The sequence below is a fragment of the Tachypleus tridentatus genome, chromosome 7, assembly GCF_004210375.1.
Source record: "Tachypleus tridentatus isolate NWPU-2018 chromosome 7, ASM421037v1, whole genome shotgun sequence".
Classification (NCBI taxonomy): Eukaryota; Metazoa; Arthropoda; class Merostomata; order Xiphosura; family Limulidae; genus Tachypleus; species Tachypleus tridentatus.
Window position 1 is genome coordinate 67,465,432 of NC_134831.1, and position 17,167 is coordinate 67,482,598.

General features: G+C 33.5%; 1 protein-coding gene across 1 annotated transcript in view; it reads right to left on the bottom strand.

Moving 5' to 3' along the window:
- garz (Sec7 domain-containing protein garz) overlaps positions 1 to 13,631 on the bottom strand; it is a 64,627-nt gene extending 50,996 nt beyond the window's left edge. The window contains 3 exon segments of the mRNA XM_076516729.1: positions 405 to 603; positions 4,338 to 4,460; positions 13,373 to 13,631. Of these exon segments, the coding sequence (XP_076372844.1) occupies positions 405 to 603; positions 4,338 to 4,439 (301 nt within the window). The 5' untranslated portion in view covers positions 4,440 to 4,460; positions 13,373 to 13,631.
- Positions 13,632 to 17,167: the final 3,536 nt, after the last annotated feature.

Genomic DNA, 17,167 nt, shown 5'->3' on the forward strand with positions numbered 1-17,167 from the left:
AATAGTGTATTTTCTTGCATCAGGAATGTTCATGTACATGACTCATGTTACAGTCAGTGGGTATTGTTTTGAAACTAGTTTATTATAGATCTATTTTCATCATCATCCACTAAGTACTGGATTAGCAAAAGCTTTCAGTATAGTTAAAGAAATTGTGTGTAACAAGACAAGAGGAAAATTATACATATACATTATTAATGTCAGACAATGCATTTTACCAGCTTTTTAATAACTGTAACAGATTTATTAAATAACAACATGCCCAACAAACATTTTGCAAAAAACCAAATTTGAATGTATTAAAAAAATTAGTTTATAACATTGTTCTAACATAATTCAATTAATAAAACAAATAGTAGACATCTGAGATTAAACATACAATTTAAAAACAAAGTTCCACCTACCCAACAGATCATATGTAAGAAATTTGTTAACTGAGGATAATGCATAACCAGTAACAGGCCCTGTGGTATCTTCTGATCGGATTACATCTAGGAAAGGTGTTAAAAATATAGTTGGTTCCAAATCAGACAAGTCTGTAATGTGGTTCAAAACCTCTTTTAAGTTGGAAAAGTTGTGGAGTAGTGGATCATGTTCTTCATCCTGAAAAAAGAAATATATTACAACCCTTAATCAGAAAAGTTAATCAAATACTTAAACCTTATGTTGAGAAAATATTTTCTTTTACTAAAGAAACTAAACTGTACATGTTATGTTTTCATTAAAGTAAACTGACTATTTAAAACTGGGTTGGGTCTACTTTTGCTGTGATAATAGTCTGCATTCAATTAGCACAGACTTCTTCAGATGGTGAAAGTTGTCTTATCTGACTATAATCCATTTCTAATGAGTAGGGACTGCAAATTGTCCAGAAATGTTAAAAGAAAATACAATTGCAAGTATAGTAAACTCAACCTCAAAGCTGCTGAGGCTCACTGGAGTCCAATGACTGTACTTTCCGAGAAAGACAAGTGAACAAACAGTGGAATTTAATATTCAGATAATTGTTAAGCTCATTAATTCATTACAATTAAATAATTATTTTTACAGGTTTTGTACAGTTTAAAAAGTAATAATTGGAAACAGTAATTTCAATCAGTTGATTATTTCTGTGATATTAATTAATGTAATACACTTAATTATCCAGTTCTAATATGAATCAGTGAATTGTGAAACAATCCTTCTAGAAAGGTCCTTGTCAATTATGGAAGAAATGCAGTATTGTGGAGTGGACATAATGAGCAACAATGTTTAGGTACATTCTATATATTATTTGACCCTTTTTAATTGGATCAAAGAGCCCATCCCTGCTACAAGAACATTCCTGATCTCATTACATCACCCCCAGATGATGTCTAAATACATGGAGTCAAATAGTGTTGTGGCTTTTCTATACTTATCCTCTAGAAAGTAGAGAAAAGAGTGAAACAACTAAGCGAACTAAATCACATTCTAGGCATTTATTGTTCACAATTTGTACTCTAAACATGTCTTAAATTATGCTCTCAAGTTCATATCTGAGGTAAGTGGTTTCAAAAATGTTTGTTGGTTGAGATATGGCAATTTCTTTTTTGTTTAAGCACTTCTGAAGCACCATTCAGGCATAATTTTAAGAAAGCAAAAAATATAGCAACAAAAACTAATATTTATAACACTTACACATTAATGAAAAGGATGCAATTTTTTTGTTGACACAACTAAAGCATGCCTTGGGTCAATTCCAAATGGAAGTTAGGTTAAACATTTAGCCTTCATCTACATTTATTTCTAAATGATAAAGTTTCACCTAAGTTATAAAGGACATTAAAATTATTTTTTTTCCAGTGAAAAACTGTTAAAGGGACACTTTTTAAAACACTTTTCAAATTACCATCACAAGTTTTTTTTCTCTTTAAAAGTTGTGCATGTTAATTCTTTGGTTCTCACAGAGGGTTTTGTTAATCCAGGAAGAAAAATAATCTTGAAAGTAAGATAATAAAAAAAAACAAGTGGCCAAAGATTCATTGGAAGACAAATGAGAGCTTCAAGAACTAAACAGTTCCCAGTTCACAAGGAAAAGCTGGATGAGAATAAAAATGATTAGAAAATTCAGAACAGGTTCAAACAACTAGAAAAACAAAAATGAACAAAGAATATAGGAATGTACTGTAACTGATGATCAGAAATGAATAGACTGCCTTTCAAAAACAGTTAAAAAAATAAGATGACCTAAACAGGAGTGCAAATGGACCAACTTCAATAAAGTTCAACAACCTGGATGGCTGAAAAGATGAAAAAAGTGCTAATTTGCAAGATAAACTTTCCTCTCTTGTAAGGAACTGGACAAAAGCAAGCTGCAAAGATAGTGCAAAACACATCATGGTGAAAGATATATGTCATCTGTTACTGAAAAAGAACTTAGAAGACAGAACAGTTTGTTTTGAATATTGAGGAAAGCTGTAAGATGGCAATAGCCATCCCTAATTTAGCAGTGAAAGACTCCAGAGAAGACAACTAGTCATCACCACCCACTTCTAACTCTTGGGCTACTGTTTCACAAATGAATAATGAAAATGATAGTTACATTATAATACCACCCCATGCTAAAGGACATCTTTGTTGGAATGAGAATTCAAACATGAGACCTTCAGATTGCAAGTCAAGTACCCAAACCACCTGGTCATGTTGGACCCTTACAATACAGAAGAGGTGGCACTAGGATTGCCAAGAGGCACATAAATAAAAATAGGGGAAATGAGAAAAAATCAACAAGATTGCTGTCTATAATAGATAACATCCTGGGAAGAAGTTGAAGAGACAGACAGACTTAAAAATGGTGGATAAAAACAAACTCAAGGCAAATACAAGGACCATAGAGTCTGAGACTGGTGACCAAAATGTGGAAGGATGGTGTAGACAGTAATCTCAAATGAATCAAAAAGAGAACTCATGTGAGACACAGACCACTTTCAGAAACATTCAGTTTGGTAAAACTAAAACTGTGATGGAAGCTACTCATTTCTTTCTAAAGGGCAGTAAATAAACCAGAGTTGAATACTCTGCTCTTTATAAAACTAACCATATTAATTACTTTGTCCAAAACACATTTTAATCTTAATGATACTTTTTTGCCATGGCTTCACAGTGTACCATAGAGCACATGAAAGCAACAAATGTCACTTTCTTCAAGTTGGCAGAAATTCCAATGAACCTTCCAACAACAGCTTTTGCTCCATCTGAGCACACCAACAATGCTGCCATTCAGTTTCATTTCTAGTTACAAAATTATCTAGAAGTAGACAAAAAAGTGTCATCCTGGTGATTTACAAGCCACAAAGTAACAATTTTTCTTTCACTTTCATTATCATGCTCATATGTAATATCAATTAGTTCATCCAATTGCAAAACAAGAAATAGGATTTTCCTTATTAATTCAATTATTTTACCTTATGTATCAATCAGCATAAAAAAAATCCACTGATTTATCTTTCAGCAATAGATGCTTAATTTGTAAATGCCTTGTTTAATGGGCTGCTTCAAACATTGAGTTGAAAATATTTAAAAACACACACTGTGGTGTATGTTTGACATGTACTAACAAAAAAACCACATGAAAAGGTAAGAGTCACTATATCTCCTTAAAATGGTTTTACTTTATTTTTGATCTGATTTATTTTCAAAGAACACTGGCCCTCTTGATGTATGATAGGCCTAACTTTTGACTCTGGTGTCAAAACAAACACACACAAACTTGAAGTCTTCAACAACAGAAGTATTGCATGCAGAAGCTGAAGAGACTGAAACAGAAAAGGACCAAATTCTTGTTGCCCAAATTGGGAGTATATATATGCACAAAACTTAATTTGGGTTTATTGTAAACATTGCAATTTTTTTTAAACACTAGTTTCATGTTTCAGTTCACACACACCAGAATTTGAAAATCACTGACACTAATAACAATTGTTCTTTGTATTCATGGTTTGAATGCCATGTAGCAAATCTTTAAGCAACAACATTTTAACAATCATTTCAATGTTAGTAAATGCAAAAATGAAAAAGTCATTAAAGTTTTTAAAGTTTTAAAATTCTTAATGTAAACATTGAGATAAGTTTGCAAAATATTATTTGATGATAAATGCAATTTCTTTAACTTAAGGATAAAGTATTTTGTATTTTTGTTGGAAATAAGATTCTGATCATGTATTAAGAACAATTTAATAAGTATAAACTAAAATAAATTGATGGGTGTTAATTTTTCTCAATTAAAGTTTCAGTATCTTGCTTAAAACAACATTTTGGAGTTTTCTGTCAATCTTACAAAATCATGTCTTATCTAGTATGAGAAGAACATGAAATACCTGATAGCTATGAGTAGACCATCTGGTGCCCTTTCTCATGGCAGTGATAAGCATATTCATCTCTCCTATTACAATGTAAACTCCATTTGCTGGTGGTGCCATCTTCAAAATAGTTGTTGCAATCTAAAAAGAAAAGTAATTTACTGAAAAAAACACTATTAAAAATATTCATAATTTTTTCTTTTAACCCTTAAACAGCAGGAAAGTTGTAGGTAGTATCATCAAATGATGATGGCTGCCATTTAAGGGTTTATCAAATAAACTCAATTCCAACATCTCCAAAGTTAGATGTTCTACACAAAACAATGATCATGTACTGATACAAGGTGACTTCGGCATGTTTTACACATGCATGTTTCAAAAAATAGCACAGTATTTGGCACCTATTTTTACCATGTATGCTATTTTCTTTTTCAACAGTAAGTGTGATAACAGTAATGTAAAATTGGCAACAATCAAAAAGTTTCTAAATTAATTTTAATGGGATGTACGCATGACAGTTACCATATTAATCTTCAAAACAGCTGAAAGCAAAAAGCAGAAGAAAGTTTTTAAATACAAAACATCTGGACAAAAAAATTACATTACATTCTGGCTATGACAAATTTGTAGATGGAGTATAATTTAAAAGAAGCTATATTTGTCAGATATAATTTATCTTGGCCATGAGTAATGTTAGTTAAAATATTGTTACCTAGATAAACAAAGGAAATGGTGATGCCTTTAAAAAAGGAAAGGCCAGTTTTTGTTGTGTTTTCATAGTTAGATGTGGTAATAAAGGTGAAGAGGAGTGTAAGGGCTGAACACTTAGCTTATAATATGCAAAGGAGTGGACTTTTTGGGAACTCAGTTGGCACTCATTTTTAAAGGAGTTAATAGTAAAGATGTACAATTTGTATACACAGTTTGCAGGTTAACTCAGAAATGTAAAGCACTTTAAGTAGAATAGAAATGATAGTAAAAGGTTACCTGAGGGGACTAATAGTAGGATTTAGAAATAAACTTTTGATTTTTTCATGCAAAATAAACAGCAGCTAATAATGTCTTTCAGGAAGTTAGGAACAGTATTTATGGGGCTAGAAGAAACAGTGAATTAAATTGTAATGAGCAGGTTCTGTTAAATAACAGATTTTGACTTTTAGCTTGTGAAGGTAAAACAAGGTGGAGGGAAGTAAAAAACATGGAGAGATTATAGTTATAAGAAATTCTTTAGTCTGTGTGGTACATAGGAAAAGAGAGTTAAATAACACTATCCAGGAGCAGGAATGAAGGATATAACTGACAGAACAACTAATGTAGTGAAGAGTGCTAGCAGTGAATGTAGTCTACAGTGCATATAATGGCTAATGATATATGGAACATCAGGTTAGAGGAACTAACTGATAAGTATGAAGGACTAATAAAGGCATTTAAAAAAAAGAAGCCATACTACCTTATTTCTGATAAGGATACTGCCAAGAACTGTTGATACATGTCATTAGGTAATATGTAAGGATGAGCAGGTTAGATGGTTGGATCTCTAGGATAAGTTAAATAGTAAAAGGAAGCATTTTTGGAATGGATGGTTTACACTCAAATAGAGTAAGTCTGACTTGTTTGTAAGTGTTATTAACTATACAAGTTTAGCTTCAAACTCGGACTAGACAATGGTGAAGGCCAGATTAATGACAAAAAGAGAAGATGCAGAGGAAAGTATAATGAAATAAAATACAGTAGCAGAAGGCAAAAGCCCACTGAAGAAGGAAAATGCATCCCCAGGTGGGATGCTGTGTTAAGGAAAAAAGTTTCAAAACATATAGTAAGGGCTCCGTGTACAAGCTCTGGATTGGGAAACTGTAGAAAACACTGGTGCAGAGCCAAAGTCCCTGATGATGAAGAGGGTCTAGTATCTTAAAGGATGATATCCTGGCAGAGCCATAGATGAGAGCCCTATAGTCTAGTTTTAAATGAATGAGAGCATGATAAATCTTTAGCACAGAACATCATTCTTCTCTCCAAGTGGTGGAAGAAAGGACATATAGTACATTTGACTCACAGCTACTTGATGTGTGGCATGAAGGTCAGTTTACGGACAGAAATAAGCCCCAAGAACTTTGCCTCAAGGATCATGGGAAGCACAACTTCACCAATACAGACTTTAGGACCAGGGTGAATACCTCATTGGCAGCAAAAGTGCATGCTAATGCTTTCAGAGAGAGAGAGAGAGAGAGTCCAAACTGTTTGCTGTGGTCCACCTCAGTAAACAATTGAGAGCAGTCTATAGCTGCCACTCAACAAACCTCATGCTCAACAACTGACACAAAATGTGGAAGTCATTGACATAGAAACTGTTTGCAACAGTAAGAGGGAGTTGTTCAGTGATACCATTAATCTTCACACTGAAAAGTGCAACACTCAAAACACAGCCCTGAGGGACTCCGAGTTCCCATAGGAAAGAAAATGAAAGTGTCAAACCCACACAAACTTTTAATTGCTTGCCCATTATAAAATTGTTAATAAAAATGGGCACACAGCCATGTAACCCATAAGTGAAGGTCTTGCAAAATACCATACCTCCATATAGTATCATAAGCCTTCTCAAGGTAAAAGAATATTGATACAAAATTTCATTTTAGAAAGGCTTCTCTTATTGATGTTTCAAGTCAAATTAGGTGGTCCATGGTGAAGTGTTGTCGTTCGAACCCACATGGGTGGGCGAGAGGAGGTTGTTTGATTCAAGGAACCAAACAAGACGAGCATTAATAACCTTCTTTGGGGTCTTAAAGAGACAGCTCGTCAAAAAAATTGGGCAGTAGTTTGAAGGAATCCTGGAATCCTTCCCAGGCTTAGAGAAAGGTAGGAAAATAGCCTGGTGCCATGCACCAGAGAAAACATTCTCCTGCCAGATCCAGTTAAAAACAATTAGAAAAATAGCAAGAGAAGCAGGAAATAGATGGCACAGCATCTCATAGTGTATATCAAGCCCGACCAAGAAAGAGGTTGTTTGAGTTCCACCAATGAAAAGGGGCAGTTATAGTCATAATGACGATTAGCCCAAAAGGAAAGATGGGTAAGTAGGTGGAGGATAAAGCAGAAGTGTTAGATACCTGGCAAAATCTTTCAGAGAGTATTGTCGATGCTTCTGACCATCAGAAAGTAAGATCAAAAGGGGAAAGGGGGACAGAATTATACTGCCAACTATACTTTCAAATCTTGTCCCACGTGATTTTGGAACTGCTGAGCATGTGCACAGGCCCACTGGAAAGCAATGCAATTCGAGAGCGTGGGATACCTACAAAACGTATCCCAGGTCCATTTTTGAGACTTTTATGCCATGTGGCAGACAGGATTCCACCACGGATCAGAATATCACAGAAAATGTGTTGAGGTTTTAGGAATATATTGAGCAGCTGCCTGTATAATACAGTCAGTCACTGCTGCCACACAGTCATCTATTGATGGCTTACAGATGATGGCAGGATTAAGTATCCCTCCATGCACCCATCCATCACACAACCTGTCATATCTGTACAAAGAAAACTGCTGAAAGGTGACTGTACTGACAGGTTTCAAAATGTTTCCTGTAAGGAAAGACATACAGGATGGTAAGAAGCAACCAGTGCTTTGATGTCATCCAGATTAAAATGTAAACCTCTACAGTTACATTGTATCAAAGTGGCCATTTTTATTTATGTGCAGGCAAACTGGGTGGAGAGCTTTTCTGTTTTCGACCACATCTTTTTTCTTTAATTTCTTTATTCAAGGAAGATCTTTCAACCTCCATGGCCTTTGGTTAATTTGGAAGATCTGTTGTCAGAAGAAGATTCTAGTAACTGAGGATGTGAATGAATGATCGTTTTGCATCTTGGGGCAGGAGAAGAAGCTCTACCTGAGGAAATGCCCATACCCAGAACCAAAGGAAATGGATCTGGGGGTTTGCTGAAATGAATGGTAGGGACAGAGATGGGTGTTGGCATTGATTCAAATTTCTAAAACATGGAGGTCAAAAGACTTTTTATATGGTTTGAAAACAATTCTTTCAGAGACACAGAGAGATCCATGTGCACTACAACTGTACTAGTGGAACAAAGTGCAGCAGCATATGCCTGAGGTAAAATGGTGAGCAGTAACTTTTGAGCCTCAGGTAAAGTAATGTTTTGAATCGTTTTCAAACGCTGTACCTCTTTTTCTTCCAACCATATAGGGCAAGAACAAAAGTAGGATGGGTGAGAACTGTTCAACTGACAACTGATGCAATGAGGGTACATTTTATACTTACAGGCATCATGCTCCTTGCTATCACAATGAGCACACAAAGAACCCGGACACGATAGCTTTGAGTGCCCAAACCACTGGCACTGGAAACATCTAAGAGGGTTTGGAATGTGTATGGCCGTACCCTGCAATTAAAATAAATTACTACTATCAAGTCAGAGATCCTTGCTGATTTCTCCACCAAAGAAGTTTCTGCATGAGGCATATCTCCACTTAGGGATGTTCTTCAAATCCCTCTCAACAATAACTTCTGACAAATCCAAAGCAGCATAGGGAGTAATCTTAATGGGTATATCCCCATTCACCTTTGAATGCAAGTGGAGTTCACTGTATTTAGGAGTGGATGCTTCCACCAATACATCACCGGAGCAAAGTTTTTTTGATGACTTAGGAGAGCCAGCAAGTCCCTCTGGTCCTTTCTGAATAAAAAAGGAAGACATTTGCTCTAAAGATTTGTCTGAAAGAGAATGTAGTATAAGAAAATGAGGTGTTACAGAGGTTGAAGACTACTGCTCAGAATCTTCAAGACATGGATGTTTACCTATGAACTGTTTTTCACCATTTGATTTAAGTTTTTATTTGAGGGATCCATAATAAAAACAGAATATTTCAATGCCTACTGACCTCACCCACCATGGAGCCCTACAAGGGGACACACTACAGCAGTGGCAGAGTTTCGTGAGCACTGTACCTAAGCATTAGCATCAATGTTTAAGATGTCCAACACTGGTACTTAGTTGACCCTTGCCCAAGTGGATCAGCCGGTTGATCCTAGGTGGGCCACCCTAAGGCTGCCCATCTTCAGGAATTCAAGGCCGAAGTGGTGCATTAGGATTGGACCCCTCAACCACCAGGATCCTCTTCTCTCCTTCATGGGTCACCACACATGGCAAACACATAGGTGGATGTTTAGATCCCAAAGGAGGTAAACTGAAAGAAAATAGCCTTCTCTGGGAGGTCCCCTTACCATGTACAGGAATTCACACCAAGAGGTGCCCTTCTTGACAGATAACTGCCCATCAAAAAGATGGGTCACTGGCTAAAAGCCTGCCACATACAAAAGGGTGTGACAATTTGATTTCATGGTAGTAATGGAAACAAGAATTATTTGTAATGTAAATAAAGTTTTACACTTATAAACAGAGCTCAGTAATTAACTCCATATTACTGATCACTTTTGAATATTGTTTAATATTATGTAAAACAATCAAGTAATCAAATTTATAAGTAAACCATTTAATGTCTCAGCAACTGTAAACTAGAATTTCTGGTTTACATCATGAAAATAATCAAGTTATGGAAATTAGTGATTCTGATCATTACTGTTTTAAATTATTCCACCTATCCAATAATTAAACTTAAGTTTATTAATATCATTAGATAAATCAAATGCTTGAAATTTGTGGTTCCTATCAGTACCATTTTAAATTATTCCAACTATACAAGTTATCAACATTTTACCATTATTGTTTGTCTTTAGAAGTTTTATTTAATTTAGTATTGTTAAGCTTAATCATATAGCATCATGACTTACAAAAATAATCACCTAATCAAAATTAATGCCTCTGTTAATTACCATTCTTGATTAATCTGATTATACAAGTTTCATATGAGATGAATATAATCAAATAATGAACTTAATTATTTAACTGGCAAATTGCCCCTATTCTTGAGCTCTACTGGTGTTCCACTCCACTGTGTTTTATGAAATTAATGCTCACTAGTTAATCCATACCAGAGGAATTATTTTGTAGTGTACTATAATGTAAATGTAATAAACTGTATACAATCAATAGCTAAATCAATCTTTTATTACATAAAAAAATGAAATCATTGCTTATTATTTCTTAAGCAAAGCCACATTGGGCTATCTACTGTGTCTACTGCAGGGAATTGAATCCTGGAGTTCAGTGTTTCAAGTCTGTATATTTGAAGCTGTCCCACTGAGAGACAAAATCAATATTGAACTTAAACACTTTCATTTTCTAGCCATACTTAATGAATTTACCTCCAAAATAGTTGAACACTTTACTATCTATCTATCTATATATATATATATTTTTATAGCCCTGTCGAGTAGGTAAGACTTCATATAAAAATGTGGTGACACCCATGCTCTACCAAATACTTTAGGTTTTTTTTAGTACTTTACACTTTAAATGTACAAAACAAACACCTACAATGTCAATCATGTTGCTTTTCATCCTGAAAGTTTATGACCTCCAAACAAGCATCAAATTTTCACAAAGTAATGTGATAAAATGTAAATATAGTAAGTTTTGCAGATACAGTAATAAAATCAAACATGCAGAAATGACTTAACTCTCAATGCTTTCCATTTCTTGATGATACACCTGCATAGTCAATAGCCAAATATTACAGTCTTTGTGACCTAATATATTTAACATTTTATTTCAAGTGACAAATATTTCTGTTAGATATGATTTTATCAAATTAAATCAAATTCAACTTTACTGTTAGTGTAAAACACAATTATAGGTGGATAACACTATTAAGATAAACTAGTTTTACTATAATTACCTGCTGCTGCTTTTACTTGCTACAACACCATGCACTAATTCTTTCATATTATACTTTCAAGAGATAAGACCAACAAAACTGCATCACCCTTTTTATTTTCTTATTGTTCACAAAAATGTTTTTAATCTTCCAAACCTAAAGACGTTAAGCATCTCATGTAACACTGTCATGAAATATAGTAAAACTAGAAAATACCACTGGTTTGGGAAACAGAAAATTCCAAAGTGACATGTGTTTTTGAGTTCTGATGGGCATGGTTACTTAGTTTTTGTTATCCAGTACAATAACACTTAAGACAAGTGGCATCAAAGCTACTAGCAGAAACATAACAAGCAACAAAGAAATTTTTTTGTATTTGCTATTATCTAACAGATAATACATAATATTTTTCTAAGATGTCAATTCCCTTCCTATTTTAAAGAGATCAAGTATATAAAATAATTTTTTTCAATGTTTCAAAATAGCAAATGAAATTTATCTTTCAGATGAGTCAAATATCTGATGACAGGTTTCATTACTTAATAATAATAATACCTACATCCTTTTTTCATTCTCATACAAGAAATACAATTTAGTTTTTACATTCAAATTGCATCAATTTACACTTCTCAATAAACTCATTTTAATATTTTATTTTTCTTAATGCCTAAATGAATTTGAAAATAACTATCCAAGCAGCAGTTATCAAAATTGTTGACACAAATAAATGACAAATGTTTCAAAACAGACCCCTCATCGATCCCACTAGTAACTCCCAATTACTACAAAAAATGTTTATTTCTGCTTACTACTACCACAACAGATTTCTATCCACTTTAAAATTTAAGTTTCTATTAAATTTATACATATCTTCTAAAAAAACTCTAAAAAACAATATTTGGTGTCATTTATTTATTTCAATTTTCATGATGGTTTTTAAGCAATATCTAACAAAAGACAGGTAAAACAGATGAAAATCTGTCAATACCTATTTAAAAACCATGATGGACAGTTACCTGTCATTATAACCACAGTTGGATATTTCACCAAAAATACTGTGACAGTAAGTTATATATTCATTGTCTTATTCTGCTTAAGGCTACTGGATCATCAAAACTTTCCATAAGCATCATAAAAATGGAAGCCATAAAGCAAATTCACCTCTGGAATGCTAAAAGAAACAAACTACAAATAGACAGTGACAATTTTCATGATTGGCTTAAAAATAGTTCATTGTGCTTGACATAAAACCAAACAAACTGTTCCTTCATATACTGTATCTTGTGAATAACAAAGCTTCAGTTCAAATTACCTTCCAATACACACATTTACTCATTCTTCACTATTGTATTCTTAATTACAGAGTTACATACAGATAAGTCACAACCACAACATTCAGAGAAGTTCCAAGATCTAGCTGGTAATAAGTCACAGATATTTCAATAATAAAGATTGAGTTGTTTCAGTTTAGGAAATAATTAATAACAAGAACAAAACCAAACAAGTAGTGTAATATGACAAAAGATACAAGAAAAAACATTGTATACATAAATACAGTTGAAATTTGAAGTAACTTCATTTGACAGACTATTTTGTATCCTTTAAACTCAGCATTAGATTAGTTTGGCTTTATTGCCACAAACACAAACTGCATGACCACCAGGACAAGAATTACCTTTGGAGAGGAGGGGAACAAGCTAGTAGTACCAACTATAATTCTTATTTATTGGTGAAAGCCAAGACAGATTCTCATTACTAGGTTTTAATCTATAAATTCCTTATGGATGAAATAAGAAATGTAATCAATATAATATTTTAAAGTCAGTTCTTCTGTTACTGTATATACACATTGTATGTTGTAACTGAATTTATAATGTACACTCACAGTTTTAATTTAAAAATAGCCTTTTTCATACATAAAAAATCACTCACTTTAAACAAAATATCTTCTTATCATAATAAAAGATACTCTAAACACCTGACAGTAATATACACTATGAAAGGAAACTACACAGTTAAACTACACTATAGACTGCACTGCAGTAATAGATATTATAATTTATATATTTTCAGTACTATTACTATACATTAATTTACTATATACTACTAATAGCACTGTGTCGGCTTGTCATACTGTTGTTACTGTTAGATCTGCTACCATACTCTAATAATTCGTACTTTTAGTATTATAATACTACTGTTAGTACTATTATTATCACTCTACTTTTAATACTTAATATTAAAATTACTCATTTACTGACCTTTCAAAATCGAACTTTTCCAAAATCCTGACCCACTCGAATTTATATTAGTTGAACTACCAGATTGGCCATATTTAATTCGAAAACTTCTCAAAGTTTTAAATACAATTAAATTTCAACGTTTCACATACGATTAGGTGTGACTAATTAATAAATTTTTACAGTTTACAAAGTAATAATCACACAAATCAAAAATCAGGTCTTTTAGAATTTTACCGTTATAATACCAAGCTTACTCTACCCACCATCAATTTACACGAATAAACCAAACGTAGCCTTAACACAAAACTACATATAACGCTGGTTATCTAAAAGTTGGCATGAAGGTAAGGCCGAAAATGTAATAAATATGAAATAAATTAGAGTTCTAAACAATATAAAAATGAAGAAAAAACATACCACTGTATAAAATATTAAATTTACTGGTTTTATTAGAATATAAAAGTATCTGATATTTGCATATATAATATTTCAAATAAGTTCATGCTTATTCGTAATACAATTTACAAGACATGCCACGTTCTATATGTCAGATTATTTTTATTAGTCCCATTTTACAAACAACACATCAACAGTTATTTTTAAAAGTGGTACATATCAGCCCTTTTGGCTAATACTTATAACAACATATTCAAATTCACTTAAGCAGATTACAAAAAACACAAATTTATTTCAAAAAATAATTTATCTTAACTTCACATAAAAAGTTTTCCAAAATAATTGAATGAATTTGAGCTACCATAAACATCAATGAACTGAAAGTTGCCTTTTGAAGTGAAGCTGAACATGGTCACCTGGTTGTGCTTTACCAAAGTTTTTTCTGTTCTATTACTGATTATGCATTACCAATGATCATTATAAATGCTTCACAACGTGGCAGTTTTGAAAAGTTCAAAACACCTGTTTAAGACTGGTAACGGAATATACTACAATCATCAATCCTACCAAAATCCTATATCTTTAAAAACGGCTGGAATGAGTAGAGAAGGCACTAATAGAGGAGCGAACAACGTTTCGACCTTCTTTGGCCATCGTCAGATTCACAATCCTATAACACCTCATAAACCTAAGCAGCAACGCTCATAGAAAACTTACAGCGCTGACAAGCAAAATATAAATACCATAATTCCATCATCGAACAACTGTTTTAAATTGACATATTCTAATATCCTAACAATTCTGCAGACACAATTCAAGCAGAGGATTGCCTAAAAGGCGACTTAGAAGAATTGATGAGCGGACAAGTACTATATACTCACCAATATTATAATTTATCACTATCATATCTCAGATTTTCACGTGTGGGAAAACAACAACTGATGCCGTTTAGTTCTGGAATTGGTAGAAGGTGAAACAGACGAAAACCTGTCAGTACCTATTTAAGAACCATGATGGACAGTCACCTGTCATCATAACGACAGTTGGATATTTCCCCAAAAATACTATGACAGTAAGTTATATATTCATTGTCTTATTCTGCTTGAGGCTAGTGGATCATTAAAACTTTCCATAAGCATCATAAAACTGGAAGCCATAGAGCAAGTTCACCTCTGGAATGCTGAAAGAAACAAACTACAAATAGATAGTGACACAATATTTATGATTGACTTAAAGATAGTCCATTGTGTTTGACATCAAACCAAACAAACTGTTTCTTCATATACCGTATCTTGTGAACAAGGTTACTTATTTATAACAAATTCACATATTCATTACAGTTGTGATGTTAAACATTTCTGTTAGTATTTATTTTAATATTAACCTTCCAATCATCAGAATTCTTTCTCTGCAAGTGTAGTGTCAAATAATGCAGCCATGTTTTCAGCTCAAAAGCATTGTTACAAACAATAACATTTATTGAGCTGTTAAGTATGAGATGATAGACTACCAGTTTTCTAATATAAAAATTAAACTTACTAACACTACATTCTAGCTGTTTTAACAAATTCCTAATCATTACTTATCACACTTTGAAAGTAAACCAAACCAGCGTTTATAGATACATCCGTATGATTTAATTACCTCATTTAAAAAAAAAACAAATAACACTAATATATACTCCACAGTGGCATAGCGGTACGGCTGCGGACTCGCTACCCTAAAAACGAGGTTGCGATACCGGGGTTAGCAGAGAACTGATAACCTGTTTTGTAGCTTTGGGCTTAATTCTAAACAAGCTAATACATTAATTAATTAAAGTTATATTTTATTAAATATACCTGTTCTATCAAACAAGGTAGTTTAATGAAAACTTTTTAATTTAACTGGTTTGTGTGTGTTTTTCTTGTAGCAAAGCCACATCAGGCTAAAATCGAACCGCTGATTTTAGCGTTGTAAATCCGTAGACCCGCTGTACTAACGGGAGGGTGAATTCCACTGCTTTTGACTTTCTGCTAGACCAGCTGAAACAGAAAAAATAACAACTTTTATTAGTGAGGTAAATTCCTTAATATGATGGTGCAAAACTCATTTAAGATTAATACGAATTCTCTCTTCAAATGAACGAGTTTATTGTTTACAGAGACTTGCATCGGAATTGAAGAAACGACATGTCATAAGCTGATTGACACTTATTCTAAGCTCAAAATTATCAAACCAGGCATCATCCTCAGAAATGGGAAACCGCATGAAAAACAACAACAACTAAAGAGTGGAATACGAGAACTGATGATGAAGTATTATGTATTTACAGATAATACTGGCATGGCCAAGCGCATAAGGCGTGCGACTCGTAATCCGAGGGTCGCGGGTTCGCGCTTGCGTCGCGCCAAACATGCTCGCCCTCCCAGCCGTGGGGGCGTTATAATGTGACAGTCAATCCCACAGTCAATCGTTGGTAAAACAGTAGCCCAAGAGTTGGCGGTGGGTGGTGATGACTAGCTGCCTTCCCTCTCGTCTCGAGCTAACAACCTACTCACTTAAATACTTGTTGAAGAACCCGCAAGCGATTGCGGCCCTATGTTCCTAGATGGAATCTAATGGTGATAACTAACTAACTAACAGATAATACTAAAATTAACGAATAAATAATAATTATCGCAACTTTGGGAGGATTGAAGAGCATAAAATAAACTTGTGAAACAAATAAGAAATCTGAATAATCATGTCAAACAAGATTTGAAAATTTTATACACAAAACGAAATGTGTTAGAGTTTAGCGTAGTGGCGGCTGACGTGTATATCACTGGAACATCTGTCTGCTGAAGAAGAGAGAAAGAACGTGCCTTTTATATACAACGAAGACAGAAAAGAGAAGTTTCTGCACAAGATATAAATGGATTGTATCTAGAGCACATTATAAAACTAAAAAAAGACCCTAGTGCAACATTCCACAAATTCTAGGTTACATGGATCAGTGTTAATATTGTTATTATATACACATATTCAAGGGGTAACTAACAACCAAATTATACTAGCTTGTACAAACCTCTGTACCACTTTTTCACTCAGGAAACAGATGATACAGAAGGATTATCAAAAGATCGTAAACTCTGTGCTATAGCCAATTTAGCATATAACCTTAGTCTGACGTGAGAATCAGTGATGCAAGTTTACAACTAAATGCAAAAGTAAAACTGTCATAGCGATAAGGCTTCGCCAAAAGAAAAGTCAATGATCAACTTGTATAATTGGACCTTTGATGGTATAGCATTAATTGTAAATTACAGTTAGAGATTGTTGTAAGGTAACATAACCAAAACTAGAATGGGATGTAAACTTACAAAATGTGTTGCGTTCTTAAATTTTATTATAGCAATAAAATAAAGATTATAAAGCTTCCCAATGGCACAGTGG